We start from the raw sequence: 23,645 nt of genomic DNA, 5'->3' as shown, positions 1-23,645 counted from the left end.
AACGAGCCCCGGAGCGCTGCCGGGGCGGGCAGGGGATAGCGGGGGACGGACGGGCTGGGAGCACGACCCGGCTCCGGGGTCTCCAGGCGGGACCGGCTCCCCGTATGGAGACCCGGCGGGGGACCCGCGGTCCCCGGGCTCCGCCTCGCCCTGTCTGCGGGGCGGCGAACGCCGGTTCCGCCGCGGGCAAGAGCCGTGTACGTCCCTTCGGAGCCGTTCGGCCGGGCCGGGGCTCGCCCCGGGGGGAGAAGAGAGACCGGGAGGGTAACATCGCCGGGGCGGCGATGTGGCTCCGCGTTAGCCCGTCCCACGTGTGCGGGACCAGGGCAGCCGCGGCCCGGCACCGCCGGACACCGAACCCTTCCTGAGCTCCTCCCGGACCCTTCCCGGCCGTCCGCCCGCTGCGGACTCCGCGCTCGCAGGCCGGGCGGGCTGGCGGGGAACGGCGGACACGCCGCGTGCCCGGGCCGGGGGCCCCGGTAGGCGCGGGTCGGGCCCGGGCGGGGCGGGCAGCGGCGCGGAAGCGGAAGGCGGTGTCGCCATGGCAGCGCGGAAGCGGAAGGCGCGGGCGATGGCGGCGGGCGGCGCGGCGCTGTGGCGGCGGTTCTCGGCCTGGCTGCCGCGGGGCCGCCTCGGCCTGACCGCGCTGCTCGGCCGCCTCTCCGACCGCCTCTCCCGCGGTCGCGACCGCCGCACCCGCAGGTAAGGAGCGGCCGGGCTCCCGCCGGCTCTCCCCGCGGCTGGGAGGCAGCGGGAGCCCTCGGCCGCCCCGCAGTCGGTGTCGCGTTATCGGGGCACCCCCCGCTCGCCGCTTCCCCTTTCCGGCCCGGCCCAGCCCCTTGGAAAAGCTGCGTAGGGGTAAAGGGGCGGCCCGGTACCCCCAGGCCGGGGTCGGAGGCGGGTTCGGCTCTGCTCCCGCAGCCCCCTTTAGCTCGCCCCACTGTCCGATCGCTCTTAGGGCAACAGCTGAGCGTTATTTCCCCTTCATTTCCTATTTCCTTGTCTCCCCCTGTCATCAGGCGCTGGCCGACATCTCCTTTTCCCAAGGCCCGGCTCCCCTCGGCTGTCACAGGTGCAGCTCAGCCCTCGGGGCGGCACCGGCGGGGTTTGGGTGTTCGGCATAACCCGCTCGGGCCGGGGTGGTCGCGGACGGCGAGATCCCCCCGCGGGCTGGGGCCGAAACAGGTGCCAGTCCCGTCTGTGCCGGGGCTGCGTCCGGCGGAGAGACATGAGGGGTAGGACACGCTTGCCCGGCGGCAGTGACCCGTGGCTGTCACCGGTGACTGTGACTGGCGGCAGTGACCCGTGGCTGTCACTGCGGTACTGGAGGAGGTGGATGGTCAGTCTGCTCTGTGTTCTTGTTCACGCCAAGGGAGTTCTTTCCACACTTCTCTTTTGGCCTCATCAGTGTTTTTAGGGCAGATAAATTAGGCCGAGCCCTGGAAAACAATCACTGAGTTCAAAGCAGCACTGTAGATCCCCCCATGTGGCGATGTGTGTGTGAGTGAAAGGACAGCACTGTGTCCCGCAGTTTCACTTCACCTCTGGCTCTGCAGATGAGGTTTTACAGTGAATAAGAGTTTCAGCTCCATTGTGAGTTTCTGTACCAAACCTACATTTCAAAAACTAGAACAAACCCCAAAAAACCCGTTGTTTCTATTTAGGTTCAACTTTTTGTTCTGAGGTAGTTCCTTTTGATTCCGTTTTCTCTTTCTGGTTAACTCAGTGATGTGGAATACATGGAAAGGGCTCCCCCTGAGTCCATTTTCTGTTCCTCTGAAACCTGGTTTGTCACAATGTGGAATTTTGATGATTTCTTCATAATGTTACATGGTTTCTCATAGTTATGTGTGCGTGGTTGCAAGGAGTGGTTGTACTCGGGTGGTCACTGAGCTGATGTCAGTCACTGGTGGGTAGAAGCTGCTGCTCTGGGAGCCAGTTGCTGTACCGGTGGCTCTGTAGCTGGAGCAAAACACGGATTTATTTGATAATTCTAAAAGCCATAGTTTCTCAACACTGAATAAGGTGTAAAATTCAGAATTTCAGCGTGTCACTGTAGACACACTGTAAATTACTTAAGGAGTGAAAAATCTGGAGGATGGAATTAGTGGGGATAAATGGACCTATACAGAATTAATCTGAAGGCTCAAACCAAATAGTACTGGTGCTGCAGGTTCATATTCCAATCAGAGCCGAGATGCTCCAAGCACAACCATCACTGCCCTGCAGCCTTCAGAGCTGCCCTCGGAGCTGCCCCAGGCAGGCAGGTGCAGGGTCACGGGCAGGGAGGCAGGTGCAGTTGGACTCACAATTCCAATAGTCCTTGCCAGAAAATGGCTTCTGGGAATCATGTTTCTGGAAAGTGTCTGCTTGGTCGCTCGTCTGGCTTCTGGAAGTGTAATTGGATTGACCAATGGGATAATGAGGACGATATTCATCTCTGTTGATTGTTATTGTAAAATACATAAAATTTGCCACTGCTTCCTCCCTGGGAATAATTCCAGAGGATGTTGTTTGTGACCTACGGGGCTAGGCTAGAGCCTGGCTGTGCCACTGCTCTGTGGGTTGAGCATTTGCTGGGTTTTAAAACCCCGTGTTTTTGGATTCAGGGTGAATTCCTGTAGCTCTCTGTGCCGTGCTCCCTTGCACTGATGGAACAGTGGGAATCTGCTCTCTGTGTGTGGCCTGTGAGGCTTGAGGTGAGCAAAGGTGTGTGAAGGTTGCGCTCAGGTTCTGTAGAGACTTATGAGAATGTGCCTGGAAAGTGGTATGTCTTGCGTTTCTGCTCTGCTTTAATTTTTTTGCACTATTTGCGTTGTTTTTAATAGCCTGTGCTGGTGGTCTCTGTCACTTCTGGCTATTCAGACTGAACCCAGTCCACATGATCTGTTACAACCCACCATCCCAGGAATTCCTGCACCGACTGACTCAGATTTTGGTGTTGATGAATAGTCAGTGACAAACTCGTGGATTTTCCAGGAAACTCCACTATGAACTGGTTTCCTTGTAAGGATGTTAGGAAACCTTGTGAAGATCCAGGGTTGTATCATGAACCAGATGAGTGAAATCATCTTCCTGGAATCTGTGGTCATTTGGACTCTGAATTGTGGTAAAAAGCCGAAAGTTCCTTGTAACAAATTCTGGTAAAGGTTGTGATCAAGTTTCTTCTTGGTGTGTGGTGGCCATGGAATCATCAGGATGGGCCACAGGATGGTGGTGGCTGCCTGCTGGCCTGAGGACCTGGTGGTCCTCAGGGTAAGACCAGCCACCCCAGTTCCATCCCAAGGAGCCCGGCTCCCATGAGGGGGGTTTGCAGAATGGAACGGTTCCTGTCGGGTTCAGGGATGCAGTTCAGTCCCTTGCTCATGGATTCCTGGATCTCATGGGAGCTGCTGCTGCTAATTGTGTTGTAATGTGGTTTTGTCATGCAAACAGACTCCTGCGGGAAGGGTCGTTCTATGACTGGATGAATTTGCATGTGTGAAACCTCCGGAGAGGAGAAGTTGCTGCTTGCTTCCTGTCACCCCCTGCGTGATGCTGGCACTAAGCTGGTTTCTTCCCGAAGTGACTTCAGAGAAATTAAACTTGTTCTGAAATTTCTTTTTGAAGAATGAGCTTCCTGATGTTTCCCTCACAGCTTTTGTGAGGTTTGCAGGGGAAGTTGTGACCCTCTCTTGTACTTCTGGCATTGCTAGAGAGGGATGGATCCCTGTTGTGGCTCTTGGCGTATTCCTGCTGGGACATAGTCGCTCCTTTTGTGGGTCATTCTTGGGGTGCAACTGCTCTGCCTTTGCTGGGGCTTGCACTTGGGCACCTTGTGTGCTGTAGATCTATTTCTGGATAAGATTGAGGGATGGAGGCATTTTTTGCTTTAAAGCAATGTGATCTTTAAACCTGAAACGGGAACAACTCTAGCCCAGCTGAGAACAAAGCCTGGCATGAAGGGAGTTTTGGTCGTGTCCAAGCTGATGCGTGTGTGATGGAGATAATTCAGAAGTGGCTGGTTACAGGTACAGGTGGTACCACCACAGCACTGCCAGACACCTGAGTGTCCCCACTCTCATTTTCTGCAGCTCCTGGCCTCCTTCCCCTCCCATGTTGTCCTGATGAAGGAGTTGTTTTCCCTCATCTCCATGCCAGCTCAGGGAAGGAGTTGGTGCTGTTCAGATCTGTTCTCCCACCTTTTGCCTGCATTTTTCTGTTCCCACATTTGTTTTTGGTGATCCAGATCAGATTATGGAAAGGGAAGGGCATTCTTGCCATTGTGGATCCATGCCATGTATTGGCCCTGGTTGCAGCTCTGCCTTTACCTGCTTGGAGGCTTTCTGGGAAGCAAAGGTTTCACTATAATTTCTCAATCTTTCTTTGCACAGATCATCATGGCTGCTTCTGGCCCCACTGCTCACCCCTCCTATTCCAGTGATCACAGCCCCACCGTGTTCGCTCTGTCCAGAAGGAGCGCACAGGTTCCAGTGGATCAGGAATCTGGTCCCAGAGTTTGGGATCTCCAGCTCGCATGTCAAGGTGCTTTCATCCCCAGCGGAATTCTATGAACTCCTGAAGGTAAGGCGTGGGCTCCAAGTTGTGAGAATGATTTTGATACAATCCCAGTTTTGCAGCTGCTGCCTGGTAACTGCTCTCGTATGGAATAGGTTTAGCTGCAGGGAATGAGTTCCTCAGTTTCCCAGAAAGCACTAGTTTCTTCCTTGAATTTTAGATGCAGCAATGGTGCTGCTGTGGCTCCACAGAGCCCTGTATGTTTTATGTCGTCACTATCCATGTTTTACCCTTTCCTCCCTCAAGGCCAGGGAGCCAGTGCAGAGATGTGGCTGAAGGCATCCTCCCCAGGGAGTGCAGCACCGCCACGTCTGGGCTGATGGCTCCTCAGGGCCAGACACCCTGTGTGAAATTGAGCTTGTTTATTGCTACTCCCAGGTGCAGATAAAAGCAGCCAAGCAGCGGGTGGTGATGGCCTCATTGTACCTTGGAACAGGACTCCTTGAGCAGGAGCTGGTGAGTGTTGGAAGGGTTTGGGAAGGCCAGGAAGGGAATGCAGGGGAGGGATGTGGAAGGGAGGCACGTGGCGCTTCTGGTTTAGGTCTGGTATGGAGCCAAGGAACTGCTGCACTTCTTCAGGGAATAGTTAGCCTGGGCCTCTCAGAAGGGACTGGCCTGGTGTTCGTAGTGCTCGGGGGGGCTTTGTAAAACTCAGGTCACAGAAATCTATTTTTCCCTGGCATTTTTCTTGAGCGGGATTTGAGCTATAGGGTGTGTAGTGCTGTGTGTGGTGCTCCAGGTGCAGGAAACAGATGAAGGATTGATTTTCTGCATTTGAGACCGAGGTCAACTTTGCTTCATGATATTTGCCTTTTTTTGTTCTTTCCTCTGGAAACAAAAGCATTTTTGCCCAAGGGCTTTAGGGAGAAGCCTGGCCTTGGCCAGGTTCTGGTGTTAGGAAGCAAATGCCCTGGCAGGGTAAAGGTAGACGGAGCCTGCACAGGATTTGTGCCCAACTTTGTCTGGGCTTGCACACAGGATTTGAATTTGTATGTGACAAACAACCTTGTCGTTAAAGAATAAAACTGCAGTGAATTCCTACCAAAGTTAGTCTTTGGTGATGGGAGTCTGTTATTTGGGAATGATATTGGGACTTTTTCTGCTAACTTTAATTGCTTTTGGGAGGCCTGAAGAATGTGGATATGTAAAACTGAGGCCCTTTGATCTGTGGCTTTAGGCTGACAGAGGCTGCCAGGCTGGCAGATGCAAAGGCTGAACTGGCTGTGCTTGGCACAAGGAGGAAGGACTCGCATCCGGGCGTGGGAGCTGTCTTGGCCATGGTCTCCTGCGGCTGAGCACTTCCCTTGGAAAGTGTATTTACTTTTGTAATGAAGAGAGAACTCTCTCTGCAGGTGGATTGCTTAGAAGAAACACTGGAGAAATCACTGCAAGCAAAAGGCTCACCCGACCTCAGAGTTTCCATTCTCCTTGACTACACCAGGGGTTCCCGGGGTAGGAATTGCCACTTTTTGCTTTTGTCAGAGCCTGATTTTACTGTTAGGCTAGAGAGACAGTTCTTTTCAGAATAGGTGTCTTGGCCAATTGGATCTACTTGCTTAAAGTATGCACGTTTCAGTATTCAGCCTTTTATATTCCAGAGCTGCATATTCCCAGAAAATCTTCAAGCTGAGCAGCTTTTCTTCCAAAATTAGGGAGTAGGAGCAAGAAGGGCCAAGCTGCTCTGTGCAACTTGTGCAGTCTTGCTTGGTTCATTTGTTAGTGCATTTGCCCTTACCCGTCATGCTCGCTTACATTTTCGTTTTGAAAGGAGAATGGGAATTGTTGGAAGCAGCAGCACACTAAATCAGGAACATGTGATCATCTGCAGTGACTCTTGTAGACATGTTACTGGTGCTGGTGAGGCTTGGTTAAGAAGCTTGAAAAGTGTCAGACCTGCCCTGTGACTGATTCTGGATGTCAGTTTCAGTATTGACATAGTGCAAATGAAAGTGGTTTAAAAAACAAAGAGAAAAGGGAAAACATGTGAAGTGCCAGTGGATGGGATGGGTGCTCACCCTGTAACCGGCTGAAGACCTGTGTCATGCTGTGTCCTGTCTGTGTGATCTTTGTGTGAAACTCCCTTTCTGTCCCAGGCAGGAAGAATTCTCGGACAATGCTGATCCCGTTGCTGCAGCGATTTCCCGAGCAAGTCCGTGTGTCCCTCTTCCACACCCCAAACCTGCGTGGACTTCTCCGGCTCCTGATTCCAGAGCGTTTCAATGAAACCATTGGGCTGCAGCACATCAAGGTCTATCTCTTTGATGACAATGTGATCCTGAGTGGGTGAGTCTGCTGCGTCCAGCCTTGGTGCGGATCGTTTCGCTGGGGTTTAGGCTGGGTGTCTGTGCTGCCAGAGTTGTCTGAACATGCGGACTCCATCATGATCCTATCAATGCTCTTCTAAGGTGGGAGAGCAACCACAGTTCTTCCACATGAGGTTCTCAGATGAGAGAGTCTTTCTTAAAGGGAAAAATCTTTTGAGGTTGCAAAGGAAAGGGCCAATTTGTGCTTTGGTGCAGCTATCCCAGAGTGTGGCCTGTAGCCTGGGCTGGGAGGTTGAGAATCTTGTGCCCATGCTCTGAACCCGGCTCTTCCCCTTCTCTTCAGTGCAAACCTGAGTGATCTGTACTTCACCAATCGTCAGGACCGCTATGTGTTGCTGCGGGACTCCCCTGAGATCGCAGACTTCTTCACGGAGCTCGTGGACGCGATTGGAGATGTGTCCCTGCAGTTACAGCAGGATGATACCGTCCAGATGATGGAGGGAATGGTGCACCCGTACCAAGGTAGGAGGGAGCTGTCTCACCTGGTTGGGTGATGGGATCCAGAGGAGACGAGTGACAGCCAGGGTTTAAGGATGACTTGGACTCCATCCATTTGGGAAATGCTGGGTGTCTGACCATTCTTCACACAGGGAGTGTCCTGTTTTATGCCATCCAGTATTAAAATCAAGATTACTTGAGTTTCAGGACTGGGTCTGTTGTAGTTTTCCCAGCACAATGGCTGTCACAGGCTAATCTGGCAGGGTGTGCAGAGGCTGGAAGGAACTCTGCAACCGTCTTAGTGCTGCCTCGTAAATGTGCTGCTTTTGGCCTTAAACAAGAACTTCATTCCTTAGAGAAGTTTTTCTGATATTAGCAGCTGCAATTCCAGGTGCTCTGGGCGTGCACGTTCTGAAGGGTTCATGAATGTGCTGCTGTTGTTGGCAATGAATCTCTTGTAGTAGAGTTTGTTCTGGGAATCAAATGGGAATTGGTTCAGGAAGACTGGGAACAAGCGTAAAAGTGGGCAGAGAAGGGCAGTGATGTGCCAGGCTGATTGCGTCATCAGTTTTTGTCCTGGCCTTGCACTGCTGGGTGATGTAAGTTCAGGCTGGGGGTGGGAGTTTATTTGTGTGTTCCAGCTCATTCTTGATTGTCAGTGTAGCCTTGCCCTTGTCCTTTCCCTTCTCAGAGGATTTTTCCAGCTGCTGCCAGTTGCTGAGCATTTCTCTTCTGTAATGTAGCTCTGCCCACCTTGAAACGGCTGGTTTGGGCCTTAAGACAGAAGAGTTATGTGCACTCTGTGTTGGCTCCTATTTGCTGCTGTATCCGTGTCCTGTCAGTAGTTTTTCCTGGTGTGTAGTAGATGACACATAGCTCTGTGCCTGTAGGTCTCAGACACCATCTCTCTGATTTTTCCTGCAGGAGACAAAGTGGCTTACTGCGAGATTGCCAACCGGAGGGTCATGGAGGTCATCAACTCTGCCCGGACACGGCAGGAGCTCCTTCATGCAAAGACTTTCCACAGCAGCCAGGCAGGCAGCTCCCTGATATCCCAGCAAGGCTCTCAAGCATCTGGGAGTCTGAAACCAGAACCTGACACCTGGATCTATCCCTTAATCCAAATGAAACCTTTTGGGATTCAAATAGATGAGATGGTCACAGAGACGCTGCTGACCGAGGCGGAGCGGGATGCCAGGATATACCTCACCACTGGCTACTTCAACCTGACACAGGCCTACATGGACCTCATCCTGGGTACAAGGGCTGAGTACCGGATCCTCCTGGCCTCGCCAGAGGTCAATGGATTTTTTGGTGCCAAAGGGGTGGCAGGTGCCATCCCTGCTGCCTACGTTTACATTGAACATCAGTTTTACAGCGAGGTCTGCTGCCTGCAGCAGCAGGAGAGGGTGCAGCTGCAGGAGTACTCCCGTGCCGGGTGGACGTTCCACGCCAAAGGTAAGATGCCCTTATCGCAAGGGGGCTTGTTCAGAGGTGCGCGAGAGTTGCGCGTTTGGATTGCGAAAGGAGTGAGGGGCTGGCTGGGTGCCAGTTTGGGCTTAACCTTCAAAACTCCTCCAAAGTTCAAACAACTTACTTGTGTAAACTTGGAGGGTTTGGATCGCTTGGGGGATGCCTTGCCTTTGGATTTCTGGTTTGATACAGTCACAGGGATGATGTAAGAGCTGTCCCTATGGTGGCACTGAAGCACTGCCTGGATGGGAAACGTGATGTGAAGGGAGGGAAGCATCTGGATGTGTTTATGATGCAGTCAGTGCCGTGGTGCAGTTTCTTGTATCCCTTGGGCTGGTTTCAGCAGTCAGAAGTGCCGACTCCGTTGGGGACCCTGGAGCGGTATCTGAGGCAGGTGCTGGAGGGGAGCTGCTCCTGGGGCCTTCCCAGCAGCAGGTCTGCGTGGGACGATGTGAGTGTTGGGGGATTTGCACCAGCTCACAGCACACAGGGGATGCAGTGCATGAGGAACTGCAGCATGTGCTTATGGGAGTCAGGGCAGCCAGAGGGCAAGGGGCTGAGGAAGGAATATGGACTAATACGCAGCGAGTTAATGAACGCTGCCCTCAAGGTCTTCTCTGGGACACCCTGGATTCCTGCTGAGTACACTATGCCCAGCTCTCACAAGCTCAGCAGGGTGCTCTGGCTGGAGCATTTGGGCTGTGATTGGAACACTGGGGCTCCAGCCATTCCTGTTTTGAAGAGAGCTGTTAGTGGGAATGGCTCCCTGCTTCTCGCAGGGGTGCTCAGAGGGAGGCTCAGAGGTGGTCAGAGGGAAAGCTGCAGAGTCGGCCTTCTCTTGACTCTTGAAAATTCCTGGGTGCTACTGGCTGCCTCTGTGTTGAAATAACAAACAGATCTCAGGGTGTCATGCCCCTCCCCAGCACGATCAGGAATGCAGGGAAAACCCTTATCTCATGCAGGTCACCACAAGAGAGGTCCCTGCCTGCCTGCCTGGGATGTCCTGTGTCTTGAGCGACCTGTGGTTCCCAGGTTCTGCCTTTGTTGGACACTGCTAAGTCCCAGGGGGATGTGGTTTGGCTAAGTTGAGCCCAGAAACAAGGGCTGCTTTTCCCAGCTACCGAAGTGCACTTGGTCCTCTTTGGGCCAGCCGGGCCTCGTGGGACAGCGCTTTGGGCTCTCTACTGTGGGGTGTTCGCTTGGGGAGGGATGCAGGGCTGGGAGTTCAGCCGCTCCCTTGCCTAGCAGGAGGGACAGTTGGAGACATTTGCTGCCTTGTTTCCACTCCCCTTCAGAGTGCTGGGAGGATCAGCGTGCAGCTCCTCCTCTGGTGTGCTCTGCCCTTGGCACATGTTGGATTCACCTCGTTTCCTTCTGCAGGAGTCACGTGATGTGGCAGAGAGGACAAGGACAGAAGAGGGAAGGGAGGAAGCCTTGGAGATGTGAAGGGCATGTGCACAAGGAGCACATGGAGCCTAGCTCCTGACTAAGGACATGGGATCCCCAGCAGCAAATAGTGCCTGTTGGTGCTTCCTGTCTGGGCTGCGACATGAGACACCCTTTAGTCTCCCATGGCATCTCGCTGACATACCCCAAACACTGTGGCTGTGCTGCATGGCCCCCCCCACTCCCCGTAAAATGTTCCTATCTGCATGCACAGTGTCCAGTGGTGTTCCCAGGGTTGTCTCTCCTGGGTGCATTCAGCACCATGCAGGTATAGCAGAGCACTGCACAGATGGGATGCACGTGTGAGCAGGACTGCCAGCAGCTGTCCTACTGTGACATCCCAAAGCCTACCTGCCGCTTTCCTGGGTGTGGTGTTGAGGGTGACATGGGTACATCCCTTGGGATCAGAGTGCCTTCCAAGCAGGTTCCTGTGGCAGGGAGCTGGGCAGGTAGGTGGCTGTGTGCCGTGAGATAAACCCTGTTACTGCTATTGACTGGTGCTGGGAAACTGCACTTCCCCTTGCTGGAAAGGTGAGTCACTGTTTGAGCAGATCCTGCCAGATGGCTGTGAAACCAGAGACCTGTAAAGGCTGTGGGACTGCCACAGGACACTTGAGAAGGCGAGGAACTTGTTCGTCATGGCTGCTGCTTGGGCAGAGGTCCAGCCTTTGGCTGGTCAGGCACCAGACAGCCCCTGGCAGGGTTCTGTTTGGTGGCAGAACGTGCCAAAACTCGGTGCCATGTGGGTGCTTTCCTGTGGCTCCCAGAGCCCGTGGTGGGCTGTTCAGCCCCTCTGTGGCGGGGTGAGCCCGCGGGGGCTGGAGGTGCCGTGGCTTTAGGGCAGTGCCAGCTCTGTGAGTGTGTGCTGTGGGGGCGGGGAGGAGGTTACAGGAACTGGCAGTGAATCGGCAGCATCTTACTCAAGGCATTCTTGGAACTGCTCTGGGGCTGAGTTAGGAAACCTGCTGCTATTTTAAGGCCGAGGTGGTTTTTATGCTACGGGTTCTTTGTTGCAGTCTGTATGTGACCAGCCACGGGGATAAGCCTCTACCAGGGACTCACCCAGGGCTGTGCTGAGGAGAGCAAAGGCTTTCTGGCTCCATTTGTGCAGAGTGGCCGTGCAGCCTCTCCTTGGCAGCAGTCCTGACTCTCCTGTGGCTGTTCCTTCTTGCCCTGCTGCAGTGGTGTGCTTGAGAATAATGTGATATTTTCATCTTTCCCTTGAAAACCTGTCCTGGGCTCTGTCCCGCCTGCTCTCTGTGCTGGCAGAGCTGTGGGAGCTGTGCTGGTGAGTGGCGGCGGGGGCCAGGTGCCCTGGCAAGAGTCTGATCTCATCCCTGGTGGCTCCTCTGGAAGTGAGGGAGTGAAATAATTTGCACTTCTCTTCTGCGTCTCTTCTCAGTGGCATGTGAATTCACCTGCCAGAGCTGGGAGATGCCTCCTCATGTCCCGGGATGGGGGTTGGTCACTGGCCCTGGGACAGGCTGGACAGACCTAGCCTGTCTGCCTGGGGCTTTGGGGCTGGTTTCTTCACTGAAAACCTGTTTGCCTTCTCTCAGCGTTTCTGAACTCACTGTGGTGCAAAACAGCCTCTAATGCAGTGGCAGGGACTTGCTCTGGGTTGTTGTGGGGCGCACTGGGGGTGCTGCACTCCCAGTCAGAACGCCTGGATCTGGGCTGTGCCAGGGCACCCCGCGCGCAGCGTCGCAGCCCTGCAGGCCCTGGTGGGCTGCTCTCTGCTCTCGAGGTCCTGCACAGAATCTGTAATCCACCTTTAGTGCATTTAATTCACTCTGAGTGAAGGGACCGTGTGAGCCCACCCTGGCTGTTCCCTCAGCTGTCACACTGCCTCTCTTCCTCATTTTTCCTGCAGGCCTCTGGCTGTACCTGGCCGGGAGTGACCTGCCCTGCCTGACCCTGATTGGCTCTCCAAATTTTGGATATCGATCAGTTCATCGAGACTTGGAAGCTCAGGTTGCGATAGTGACAGAAAATAAAGCCTTGCAGCAGCAGCTCCATCAGGTAAGCGACAGATTCTGGGGATGCCGTGGGGATGTTGTACTTCTGGGTCACACAGGGAATGCTGATGACGCAGTGGCAATAAAAACCTCCAGCTACAATAACTCAAAAGCTGCTGGAGCATGGGGAGTCCTGAGGAGCTGTCAGTGAAGTGACTATTGATGAGCTGCCTGCTGCAAGTACCCAGTGCTGGGAAATGAGGCCCTAACGGGAAGGAATGCATGTCCCCAGTGACCTCGGGTACTGGGAGTGCTCAGGGCTGGATGCGCAGAGAGCGTTTGGAGGATCTGCTGGCTCCTCTGCTCACCAGCCACGCTGCACCTCTGAGCCTTAACCCCAACATTTGGGCATTGCCCAGGGCGTGATAGGTTCTGGGGCAAGGAGGCCGGGCTCTTGGAATGTCTGAGCTTGGACTGGAAGAGGGTTTCTGGACTGGCTGGGTTGCCCGTGAAGTTCTGTGACAAAATTCTTATCTTGACAAATAATATAACATTGTATAATCTTGACACAAACGTTTTTAAGTGACTTGATATTCAATGTCCCAGGATTTTTTTGTGCTGTTTTTGTTTTAATTAGGCAGCTTGGAATGCTCAGCACTTCTGCTGCTGCTCTGAATCCTGCCTGGTTCTCCAGCTGTCTTGACTGAATCTTCTGCTGGAACTGAGCGTCCCAAGTCATTTCTCCTACAGTGTTCTGTTTCAAAGCAGATCAGTTTGGTGCCTCTGTGGGACTTGGAGACCTCAGAAATGCACTATGTGAGGCAGGTGCTGGCAGAGTTGTCTGCAAGATCAATGGGAATTGCCCTCTTGCATCAGGGCTCTTCTCTGGGATGAGTCAGAGTGTATCTAATCAAAACCAATTCTATTACTGGAAGAGTTGCTTGAGTATTTCAATTCATATCTTGCCTCTGCTTGTTTCTAATGGAAGGGGAAAATCAATGGAAATGTGACACAAAGGAATTTTCTCACACAGGGCTGCAGTGATCTCATTCAAAGGGCTTTAAACCATTCCCGATTGCTGGAAGCTGATTCTGAGATGGACTGGGTGTTTACTTTCTGTGGTCTTTTTTAGAAGACTTAATCCGTTCCTGGGATGCTGCCATGAAATCACTTTGCCTGTGTAATGTTCAGTTCCATTTTAAAAATGTGTGCTGAGATTTGGGAAGAAATGTGAGTGGTCTGCGTGTCTTTGGGTGCTTCTCTGAATGAACTGAGATTGATTCAGGGAACTGGCCTTGCCTCCAGCGCTCGGACCTCAGCATATTGGATGGTCGTGGAGCAGAATCCTCACAGCAGGGCTGATGATAGCTCTTGGAGTGAATTGGCAGATGAATGTCTTGCTTCTGTTGTTGGTTCAGCTTTTTGGTGTTACTTTCCAGTACTTGTTTCCTGCTTCCCTGTTCCACCCTGAATTTAAATAGTGCAGAGTATTTTCTGCTGTTTGTGACAGCTTCAATTATAAAAAAAGATGATGAACGAACTTCCAGGAGCTGTTCTGCTCCTTGTTTGCCTGCAGATCCTGAAATCTGACTGTGCTAAAAACCCCGCTTACCTGTGACCAAAGCGTTGCTCTCACGTGCTGTGAGCATGTTATCAGCAGGGTGGTTCATTTCCTCCCTCAGCAGTTGGGTGCACGCTGTGGGGGCCCGAGTGTTTCTGGTAATTTAGCTGAGATCACGACTGCACATTCATCTGCAAACGCGGCGCCTGAGCTGTGTCTAGAAAGAGCCGTGTGAGCCAGTCCCAGGAGGGTTGGGTGAGGTTTCCTTTTCTGGCAGTTACAGCCTGGAGTTGAGGAGTTTTCTGAAACTGAAGCTCAACTCTTGCAACTGTGGGGCACAAAAAGGCAAAACCCTCTACCCTTGTTCTCTGTAGAGTTTAAATTGCAAATTCTTGACGAGAAATGATGCATACTTGTGGCAAGATCCCTGGTCAGCTTTATCTGAGAATTTGCTTCTCTGAAAGACCATTATATAATTTGACACTTGGGATTTACTGAGATGATGTTTCTTTCCCTGTTCAGGAGCAAGAGCAGCTTTACCTCTGCTCAGGAGTGGTCTCAACATCAACGTTTGAGCAGCCAAATCGTTACGTGAAGCTGTGGGTGAAGCTGGTGACACCTCTGATCAAGAATTTCTTTTGAAAGAAGAAAATTTGCTGCTTTGGGTGAGTTTGCTGCCTTATGGGGAATTATATTGAAGTGACTGCAGTGTTAAGCTGCAGTGCTCTGTCATGAAAGAAAGATGATGGACATGCAGATGATGTGGGGAAAACCAGGCACTTCTCAGTTCCTCTGGGGTACTGGCTGCCATGGACTGGGATCAGTGCTCAGGTCCAGACTGGGTTTCATCTACTAGAATTTCTGGAAGGGCCACTGACAAAGAACCCGTACAGGGGTATTTTCCATGCATGGAAATAAAAATCCCATTTCTGAAATGTCCCTTTCAGAGTTTTGTAGAGAGAGACTGTGTTTGTGTTATCTTGACCAGCCAATAGAAAGCATTGCTGGAATACTTAAGATGTTTTGTTTCTGTATCCAGTCAGGGCTTTGCTTTGTCTCTGTAGTTAACACGGGCAGTTGGTTTTGCTTTTCTGTTTTGTGGTGTCCTGGGTTTCCTGGCTGTTCAACTGCCCCATGACTCGAGCCCTTGTGAGCTTCAGGACATCGCTCTGGCCTGTTCCTGTGCCGTGCACAGTCTGTGCAGTTGGCATCACTGTTCGTGTGCCCAGGATGCTGCGTGTTCCCATATCCCTTTTACTTACCTAACTCTGGCCTCCCCCTCAGCAGGGTCTGCCTGGTTCCTTCACATTCAGATATGTTACAAGTGTCTTTCATGAGTTGTGGAGGGGCAGGAGAAGACTTTTAGTGCTGATGCGGGTTTGGGATGGAAGTGGGAGGCTTGAACCATAACATCCTGCAAAGAAGGTAGTTGGAAGCCAGGTAAAAATGTGTGGGAGTGCAGGGTGGGGCTGCCCTGTGTCACTGGTGGGGTTTCTGATCTGGCAGTGCCACAAACAGGATTTCTGGCACCTGAAAAAAGTTGTCAGTAAGCATGAAACTCAGTCGTAACTGATTATAAATACTGCTGCTCTATAAAGAAATGAGCTGGTCTCTGTGCCTGCCCTTGGGTCTTGTCTGACTGTGAGCTGTGAGGGAAGTTTCATGTAACTGTACTTCAGAAGTAATTGTGTAAATATTTCACAGGGTGGGATTTTGGTGAATTGTTTTATGCCAAAGGGACCAGCCTTGGCAAATCTACTCACCTTAATGTGTGTTACTGCTGATACAAATTATTTGTTGTGAAGAGAGGGCTGAGTAGGTTCCGTACCCTAGAAACAGAAATAACATACTTCAGAGAGGAAACTGTTTGCAGCTGGACCTTCTCTGGGCGGTGCAGGTTGGGTGTGGGTGAACTGGACCACACCTGCACTTTTCTTCGCCCATCTGCTGCAGCCAGACACTCCATGCTCCGTGCAGGAGTGTGGGGAGTTTCTGCTCAGTTCACACTGAGCCATCACACAAAGAGCTGTGGGAAGATGGAGAGCCAGGAGAGGGAAAGGAGTCAGGCACTTGTGTGCAGTTGTTCTGTCTGGCTTCCCACGGTGGTCTGGCTCCCCACCAGCACCACGTCAGAAACCGCCAGTGGAAAACCAGTATCTGCCCTGAGAACCCTGTGTGCTGTGAGAGCAGGCTCCACAGGGCAGCGCTTCCAGCACTGGTTTTATTGATACTTTGCTAAAATGGTTCTGGTACAATCAAACAGACTGAGTTACACAACTTGGAGGTTTTTACAAGTAAAAGTATTGCTGTTTTCCATTGTCATTGAAGTCTAGGCCTCTAGGAGCAGAGCCACACCAGCCAGGACCCACTTGGCAGCTTTTTCTTTTGTCTTCAGGTTGAAGGTCCAGACGTAGGTGGGCCCTCGCGTCCGTGTCTTATAGACGGGACATTCGTAGATGTTGCTGGTGTCCATGCGGTCCACGGGGATGGCTCTGAGCAGGATGACCGGCATCGCAGGCGTCAGCTCCTTCATCCGCGCCTCGGCGATCGACCCCGAGGGGACGTCCCAGCGCGCACCTGCAACGTGACAGCGCCGTCAGGGCACCCTGACACCTTCCCCGGGGCTTCTCGCTGGAGGGGCTTTGTGCAGAACTACTGATGGGTGGGAGCTCAAAGGTTAAGGTTGGGTAGAGTGGCTCAGCAGTGGTTAGGTCTGACATGTTCTCATCTCACTGTGACCCAGGACTGCATTTGCCTTACTGTGTGTGGGATGTCTGAATAAATTCTGTCCCCACCCCTCCCTTCAGCACGGCTTTATATGGGAATTACAGAGTTTAGGGTAACTGGCCGTGGTGGCATCTATCACATGTTGTCCCATGTGCTCTCTGCTTTTGTCCAAGTGGACCCCTCAGCTGCTCTGCTGAACTGCCTCCTTCCCTCTCATTAGCAGTAATTACTATGGCTTTGAGTTTCTCAATTTGTCTTACTCGAGCATCAAAGGAGAATGTGACATACGTAATCACTAGAGCCCTGTAGCTCCGGGAGCCCTGGGGCTTGTGAGCTGGAGCCTGAATTGCTAAACACGAGTGTCCGGTTTGGAAAGGCGGCGTGGTCCGGGCAGTGCTGCCCTCAGCTGGCGGCCGAGCCTGGAGCCAGGTGGGGCCCGGGCTCCCTGCTCTGAGCTGCCTCCAGCGCGGGGCAGAGCAGACCGGCCAGTGAGTGCCAGCACTGCTCGGCTGCACGAGGGAGAAGGGCTGAGCTAGGCCTGCTGCATGTCTGAAACATCTCAGAGATGCAGTTTTTACCTTCCATGAAGAGCCCGTGCACGTAGGAGCCTTCTCTAGGGGGAAATGTTATGTCCTCACGGATTTTCTTGGTCACATCCACTGCCAGACACATCTTATCCAGTGGCCACTGCTTTTTCCTGGCTGTGGACTGCATGATGGCTGTGAGGAAGGACTGGGGATTGAAGAATCCCGCTAGCCACACTGTTGCAGGCAGCACAAAATCTGTTGACCAGACTTCCAGTTCCTGGAAAATAAACCAGCAGAGTCCTTTGGGGTGGAGGGTGTGCTGTGAGCTGCAGGACACTGTGACAGAGCTGATGCTTTGCTGTGCCTAACCCAAGCTTCAGCTGATCTTGCAGAGTGGGGACTGGCTGGAAGTGGTGTGGGAGGAATAAACAGCAGATTCCCCTGCAGCAATGAAGCTGAAACCCTGAATTCACAGTGCAGAAAATAATGCTGTTATTTTTTAACAAAGCCAGTTTTACTCATTTTTTTTTATGGAACACCCAGAGTTGTAATGGGGGGGGAGCTGATGCTCTTTTCCTACAGTGGTGTACTGTAATGGGAACCCTGGTCAGACCTGTGCTCCCATGCCTGGGGTAACAGCCCTTTTCAGGTACTTCAGGCTGGTTAAATCAATACTGAGAAATAAACCAGATACCAATAAACCAGGGCACTGGTGGGGAGAGTCCTGGTCTCTGGGGTACCTGCTCGCGCCCCAAGCTCTGACTGTCACACACGCTCTGCTCACCCTGATCCGCAGGAGCAGGTCCGCATACCAGCTTGCCAGGCTGAGGAGGGAGGGATAGGCGTAACGTGTCCACGATTCTGGAACGCTGTCATAGAAGAGAGCGTTTGCCAGCTCTTCCATCTCGGATGTAATTGTCAGCTCTCCCTTTGAAAAAGAGAAAAGTCCAGGCAGTGTCACCTGCAGCCAGTGGTGGGACATGCAGAGGGCTGTGTGTGGGCTCAGGGAGCAGAAGGCTGGGGCTGCCCGGCTGCAGCTGGCACAGCTTGATGGGTGAGAGCTGCAGCAAAGGCAAAGAGTACTTTGGAAGTACTGGGAGATGATCCAGGCAGCTGCGTGCTGTGTACCTGCAGTCCCAGGTCCAGCTCCTTCAGCGAGCGCCTGATCTCATGGGTCAGGATGTTCATCCTTTCACATTCCTGGAGGGCTACAACAGTGTATGGGGTTTTTTCCTTTGCCTTTGCCATCATGTCCTCCATGTTGAATGGCTCTGGCAGCTGCCCAAGGATTTCATCCAGGACTGACTTCACCTGAAATGAGAATGCCATAAACGGCTCTTACCCAGAGAAAAATGCTGCAGGTTCACATTTAATGATGTTGGTAAGATTTTTTCTTTTTCTGCCCTGGTGTTTCTTTGTACCTCCTCCTCTGTTACTAATGCTCCATTCTGTTACTAACTGCTCTTGGGTCTTAAAAAGCTGTAGTTCTTTTTTGATAGCCAGGGTAAGAGACCTGAGGCCATGGAGGCTGTGAAATTCAAGTGTAAAATCCAGGCAGTCAGGAGGATGATTTTTTAAAAAATTTATTTTAAATCTTTGTTTTTTGTAGTTGCTATCATGAGTGGAGGTTCCTCAGCCAGCTCCATCTGCTGAGGAGCCCCACGTAGGCCACATGTTGCCAGCGGGGCATCTTGGCCCCATCAGGGCTTGAGGTTCCTGACTGTGCTGCCGGCTGCCTCGGTGCCGTGTGCGCCGCCATCCCCAGGCCGGTGAGCACAGCCTGGCTGGGCTGGAGTCACCTCCCTCAGCTATCCCTGCCTTGCTGCTATGGGGCCTGCTCTCTCATTTGTCTCTGGGCCTGTGTCTGTGTCCCCTCTCTCTAGCCTCTCAGTTGTCACCCTTAAGAGGTTTTTCTCCCACTGTAATTACTTCCCCCACCTTAAAAAAATCAGTTAATTTCTACCATAAAGAGACAGGACTTGACTTGCCTGTTCCTCTCGGGAGGTACCTGAGCCTCCGGCAGCGTCGGATTCCTTGGGCTGCAGTTCCAGCACTGTGCGGAAGAGCCTCTCCGAGGTGACGGTCAGGAAGCCCATCTCTGCGTTGGGGTGCAGGCCATACAGGTGGGGGCTCTCGCCTGGCAGGTTGTCGTCGATGTACTGGTGGTAGGCCTGAGCGCAGGGTCAGGGGCAGCGTTAGCTTGGAAGTACAGGCAAAGGAGCCCAAAGTTCCCTGCAACCTTGAAAACCCGTCACCACACTCGGGGCCCTTCGCAGCACCTGCCTCTGTGCGCACAGAGGCTCTTTTTTAACTTGTGTCTCAGCCAAGTTTTTCCCTTTCCGTCTCAACCACAGGAATTACTTTTGCAGCAATTCTGCACATTTCCAGGGGATTGACACTCTTTCCCTACATTCCCCTTGGTGGGCAAGAGGGAACTTGGACTCGTGCACTTATCCAGAGCAAATTGCAATGTTTCTTACCTCGTAATCCAAGCGGGGAGGGATCATAAACCCTGGAGCCAAGGACACGTCCCCATCCAGCATTTCGGGCTGGACGTACTCGCTCAGGTATGTGCGGCACAGCCGGCGGTCCCAGTCATCAGTGATGTGCCCCCCGTACATGATCTCACCAAAGAGGTACCGGAGGTCATCCCATGGTACCTGTAGGGAGAAGCTCGAGCTGGGACTCCCGAGGAGTTCCCCATGCAACTGCAGGGCCACGGAGTGATGGCTCCAGGATTGACCTGTCCAGTGTGCAGGGAGGTGACAGTCCCTGGACCCACGGAAGCTTAGGAAGAGTGGTGTCTATTGATCACCCACAGATTTCTCCTTGTTCCAGTATGAACACAGTCATCTGTGGTTTGAATCCTGTCTTTTTTCCAACCAGCACTGATCATGTCTGTGAGGGCAGGTCTAAAGGTGAGACTTCAGCCCTGCTCACTGCACCTGCATTCTTGGGGCGGGCTTTGCTTTTTAGTGGAACCACCCACCAATCAGCAAGGCACGGGTCAGGGCAGGCGCATGGGCCAGGGCAGGCACTTGTCCTGGCTGGTGCCTGATGCCTCTCCCACCCAGCTCAGTTGGGCTGAGTACTCATCCCCTTCCCCTGCCTGAGTGTGCAGGGAGCAGGGGAGGAACTGCTCCTAGCCCTGGGCTTCTTCATGAGACGGTGTTTGTGCTGCAAACCTGGTGAATGTTCTAAGAAAGGCCAATTGTTGCAGTGTGTGCTGTGCTGAGGAGCGGTCACTTTGTTATCCCTCACCTTGGGGTTGGCCTCCAGGTAGTTGTGCAGGACATTAACAGAGACGGTCAGGTCGCCATTGTTGAAGGGGTACGGCCTGTTCCAGCCCTGGGTACCGAACCTGCGCCGCTCGGCCACCGCGGCGTGGAAGTAGCAAAGCGCAAACAGGATGCACCTGAACTCGGTTTCTTTGCTGCACTGCTCCAGTGTCTCCTGTGGAGGAATAGTGAGGGTGGGTTGCAGGTGAATATCACTATCAGATGCCCCTCTAGTGGAGAACATTCATAGGCAAAAGAGAACTGAAGGTGTTTATTAGAAAAAAAGAGGCATACAATTGTATTTTAATGATTTTCTAGTTGGTAATTTTTGCACTCATTTGTTTATGAAAGAATTTGGATTTCACACCCCAATGCCCTGCTGATGGCTGAGGCAGCTTGTTCATGGCAAAGCTGCAGCAGCTCCAGGTTCTGCCTCAGGAAAGGCACTGGCAACCTGGCACTTCCTTGTGTTGGAAACCCTTGGGCAGCTCTGGTTACCCCTAAACCCCTGGCAGAGGGGGGCTCTGGGCACTCCAGGAGGCTGTGCTGGCAGAGGCTGGCTCTGGGTGCAGTGTCCCTGGCAGCAGTGACACCCCCAAGGTGCTCAGCCTGTGGAACCCTGGGAGGGGATGAGCTGCACACGCTGCCCAGAGTGGTCCCGAGGAGGCAGCTGTGGGTACCTGGGAGAAGAGGTCGAGGGCTCCGTGCAGGTTGGCGCGCATGCCTGTCGGCGGCTCGCTGGTGATCTTGATGGAGTTGTCCAGCAGCCCCTGCGGGATGATGTGCGACTCAGGGGTGGGGGCCGGCTCGGCGCTCATGAACAGTCGGTACTCGGGGTGGCTGGCTAGGCTGTGCTGCTCCACCAGCTTCTCCAGTGTGCCCAGCCACCGGGCCACTAGGTGGATGTTCTGCAAAAGAAACCCTCTGGACCTTGTGAATCTCACCTCCCCCCCAGATTCCTACTGTGGCTCCACAGGGAGAAGGTGCAGTGCAACACAACAGCACCTGGGCTGGGTACAGCCAGCTAGCCCAGGCAGTGTCACTGCCATCGCCAGGGATGGGGTGACCATGCATGGTGTGCCCGGATGCTGGCAGGACTTTGTGCCCTGGTGTGCCCGGTTGCCATCAGGGCTGTGCACCTGTGGTGCGCCCCACTGTCCCCCACCCACCTGCAGGATGACCCAGTGGCCCTCTGCAGCTGCCACCTCCATGGCGTGCTCTGCCACGACCTCCTGGCCTTGCCCTAGTGATACATTGTGGATCTTCCCGTTGTCAATGGTGAAATTCAGCCTTGTACCTGGGAGGGGAATGTGTGCTGTCATTATCAGCATCAGTACTGAGCTGGGGCTGTGCGGTTCTGGCCTCTTGGCCCCGCAGCAGCTTATGGCCGTCAGGACTGGTGCCAGTCTGGGGTGGGCAATGCCTCACCCAGTGCCTCCACATCCTTCAGCGGGTCGACGCCGGGGGAGAGAATGAAGAACAGGGGCGTGGAGGGGCTGCTCTCCTTGTATACCTCAGAGAGGTCAATGCTCCTTCCTTTCACGTACTTGCTTCCCATCTTCTCTTCCACAAATTTCCTACAGAAAAATAGAATCATCCTGTGAGCTGGGAACAGTCACTGGTTGCAGCTGGTGTGGTGACACTCTGGGGCTCTTGCAGGAGAGCTCTGTGCTGGGCATCAGCATACCTGATGGCATAGGTCATCCTGTCAGGGCGCAGGCACCGCAGCACACACAGCTTCTGCAGGGCTGATTTGTTCTTCCAGTCCATGGGGAACACCTCATTCTCTGGTGCCTCCATCTCCACAAACCTTTTCCATCGCTTTGCCGAGCCCTCAATGTCGCTCTCCAGGCTCCTGAACTCTTCCATTTCTGAAAGTGCCTTCAGGTCCCGCAGAGAAGGATTAAATCACTCCTAGGCTCTGCTCACCCTCACCCTGCAGGTGACCCTGGACCTGCTGCACCAGGGGCTGTGCTGGCATTGCCTTGGCACAGTGGGGGACTGCACAGACCCACCTTGATGGCACCCCAGCCCTGGTGCTGCAGGAAGTCCACGGGGGATGTGGCACCAGCCTTGGAAGGGAAGCGCAGGAGGAAGTCCAGCTCTGCTGGGTTCACTTCTTTCTTGATGGCCAGGACCTGGAAGTTGGGAGTGCAGCATCACAGCCACCCAATGCCCACAGCCCCGGCATGAGGGGCGAGAGGCTAGGAGCATCCAACAGCAGCACCAGAGTAAGAGAACAACCTGTCTAAACCCACATGAATGCCTGTTGTACAGCAGGAGCCCCAGACATTTGCAGGGATTACCTGGAAGGCAACCTGGGCCAGGAAGATGAGTTTGTCTTTCTCAAAGAGGCCCTGTGCAGTGTACACGTAGACTTGATAGGTGATCTGGTCCGTCAGGTTGATCACCCTCTGCCGGGTGTCATCGCTGGGAGTCGCACGTTGGATGGCTTTCTCGAAGACCCCGTTGAAGGCCTGAGGAAGATCCCAGCAGGCATCAGCGTGAAAGCTGAAACACTGGATCTCCGTGCTCCCCCAGCTCTGTCCCACCTGCAAACATCTCTCTCCCTCCTCACTCCCCATCTACCTTGAGAGAGAACTGGTAGATGGGGTTGATCTTGTTAAGGTCACTCAGGATGAAGTACAGGAGGGATGCGCGCTCCGCTGCCGGCCGGTAGTGTTCTCTCGCAACGTTTATTTGTACTTCAGTGACTTTAGCTTCATTTACCTGGAGGTGCAGGGGGCTGGGTGTTACCGGAACCCCGTCATACATCAAAGCAGTGCCCACCCTCCTGCTGGGTGCCCAGCCGAGCTGTCCCTCTGCCTGCGACACCAGCTCCAGGGAGCATGTTTACTTTTTCCTCAATTTCCTTGGCTGTGCGCTTTGTTATCTCCAGGTTCTCCACCAGCGCTGTGTCCCGCAGGAAATCTCCCCCAGCCGCCGACAGCCGGGCAAGCAGTGAGTCCTCCAGCTCCTTCAGCTTGATCTTGAACTCGTTCTGGCTCTTGGTCAGGTTTGCCTGCGACAGCAGCACCCAGGGATGTGTCACTCAAGAGATCATGACAAGGTGCTGGCACCAGTCACTCTGTCATACGGCCACCAGTGTGCTGGTGCGAGGGGAAGGTGGATGTGGCCCCTCCTGGGACCCACCATCACCCGCAGGGTGAAGTGATGAGCGTGCCCAGGCAGTGCTGGCTGCGGGGGGCAGTGGGGGACCTGCAGCTACAGGGTCTGGCCATGACTTCCTTGGCTCTTGGCACACAGCAGTGAGCACACGGAGGGGAGCTCTCATGCTCCCTTGCCCCAAAACCTCTGCAGTGCCCCGGCCTCTCCCACCCCTCTAGCCAGCAGCC

At 53.5% G+C, this 23,645-nt stretch overlaps 2 protein-coding genes across 2 annotated transcripts in view; one reads left to right on the top strand and one right to left on the bottom strand.

Moving 5' to 3' along the window:
- Nucleotides 1-541: 541 nt before the first annotated feature.
- On the top strand, nt 542-16,615 carry PGS1 (phosphatidylglycerophosphate synthase 1). The gene is made up of 10 exons (XM_039562592.1): nt 542-702; nt 4,374-4,563; nt 4,936-5,013; nt 5,910-6,009; nt 6,651-6,840; nt 7,165-7,343; nt 8,244-8,777; nt 12,112-12,260; nt 14,280-14,422; nt 16,153-16,615. The coding sequence occupies exons 1-9, from the start codon at nt 542-544 to the stop codon at nt 14,397-14,399; spliced, it is 1,701 nt and encodes a 566-aa protein (XP_039418526.1). The 3' UTR covers nt 14,400-14,422; nt 16,153-16,615.
- The window catches only part of DNAH17 (dynein axonemal heavy chain 17), a 32,824-nt gene continuing 25,094 nt past the window's right edge, over nt 15,916-23,645 (bottom strand). The window contains 15 exon segments of the mRNA XM_039562436.1: nt 15,916-16,334; nt 17,063-17,288; nt 17,796-17,939; nt 18,140-18,322; nt 19,000-19,182; nt 19,492-19,671; nt 20,273-20,464; nt 20,970-21,197; nt 21,459-21,586; nt 21,718-21,866; nt 21,977-22,170; nt 22,305-22,427; nt 22,596-22,766; nt 22,879-23,019; nt 23,147-23,311. Of these exon segments, the coding sequence (XP_039418370.1) occupies nt 16,087-16,334; nt 17,063-17,288; nt 17,796-17,939; nt 18,140-18,322; nt 19,000-19,182; nt 19,492-19,671; nt 20,273-20,464; nt 20,970-21,197; nt 21,459-21,586; nt 21,718-21,866; nt 21,977-22,170; nt 22,305-22,427; nt 22,596-22,766; nt 22,879-23,019; nt 23,147-23,311 (2,655 nt within the window). The 3' untranslated portion in view covers nt 15,916-16,086.

The sequence above is a fragment of the Corvus cornix genome, chromosome 18, assembly GCF_000738735.6.
Source record: "Corvus cornix cornix isolate S_Up_H32 chromosome 18, ASM73873v5, whole genome shotgun sequence".
NCBI classification, from domain to species: domain Eukaryota; kingdom Metazoa; phylum Chordata; class Aves; order Passeriformes; family Corvidae; genus Corvus; species Corvus cornix.
The sequence above is the reverse complement of the archived record's forward strand: the minus strand, read 5'-3'. Positions and strand labels throughout refer to the sequence as shown.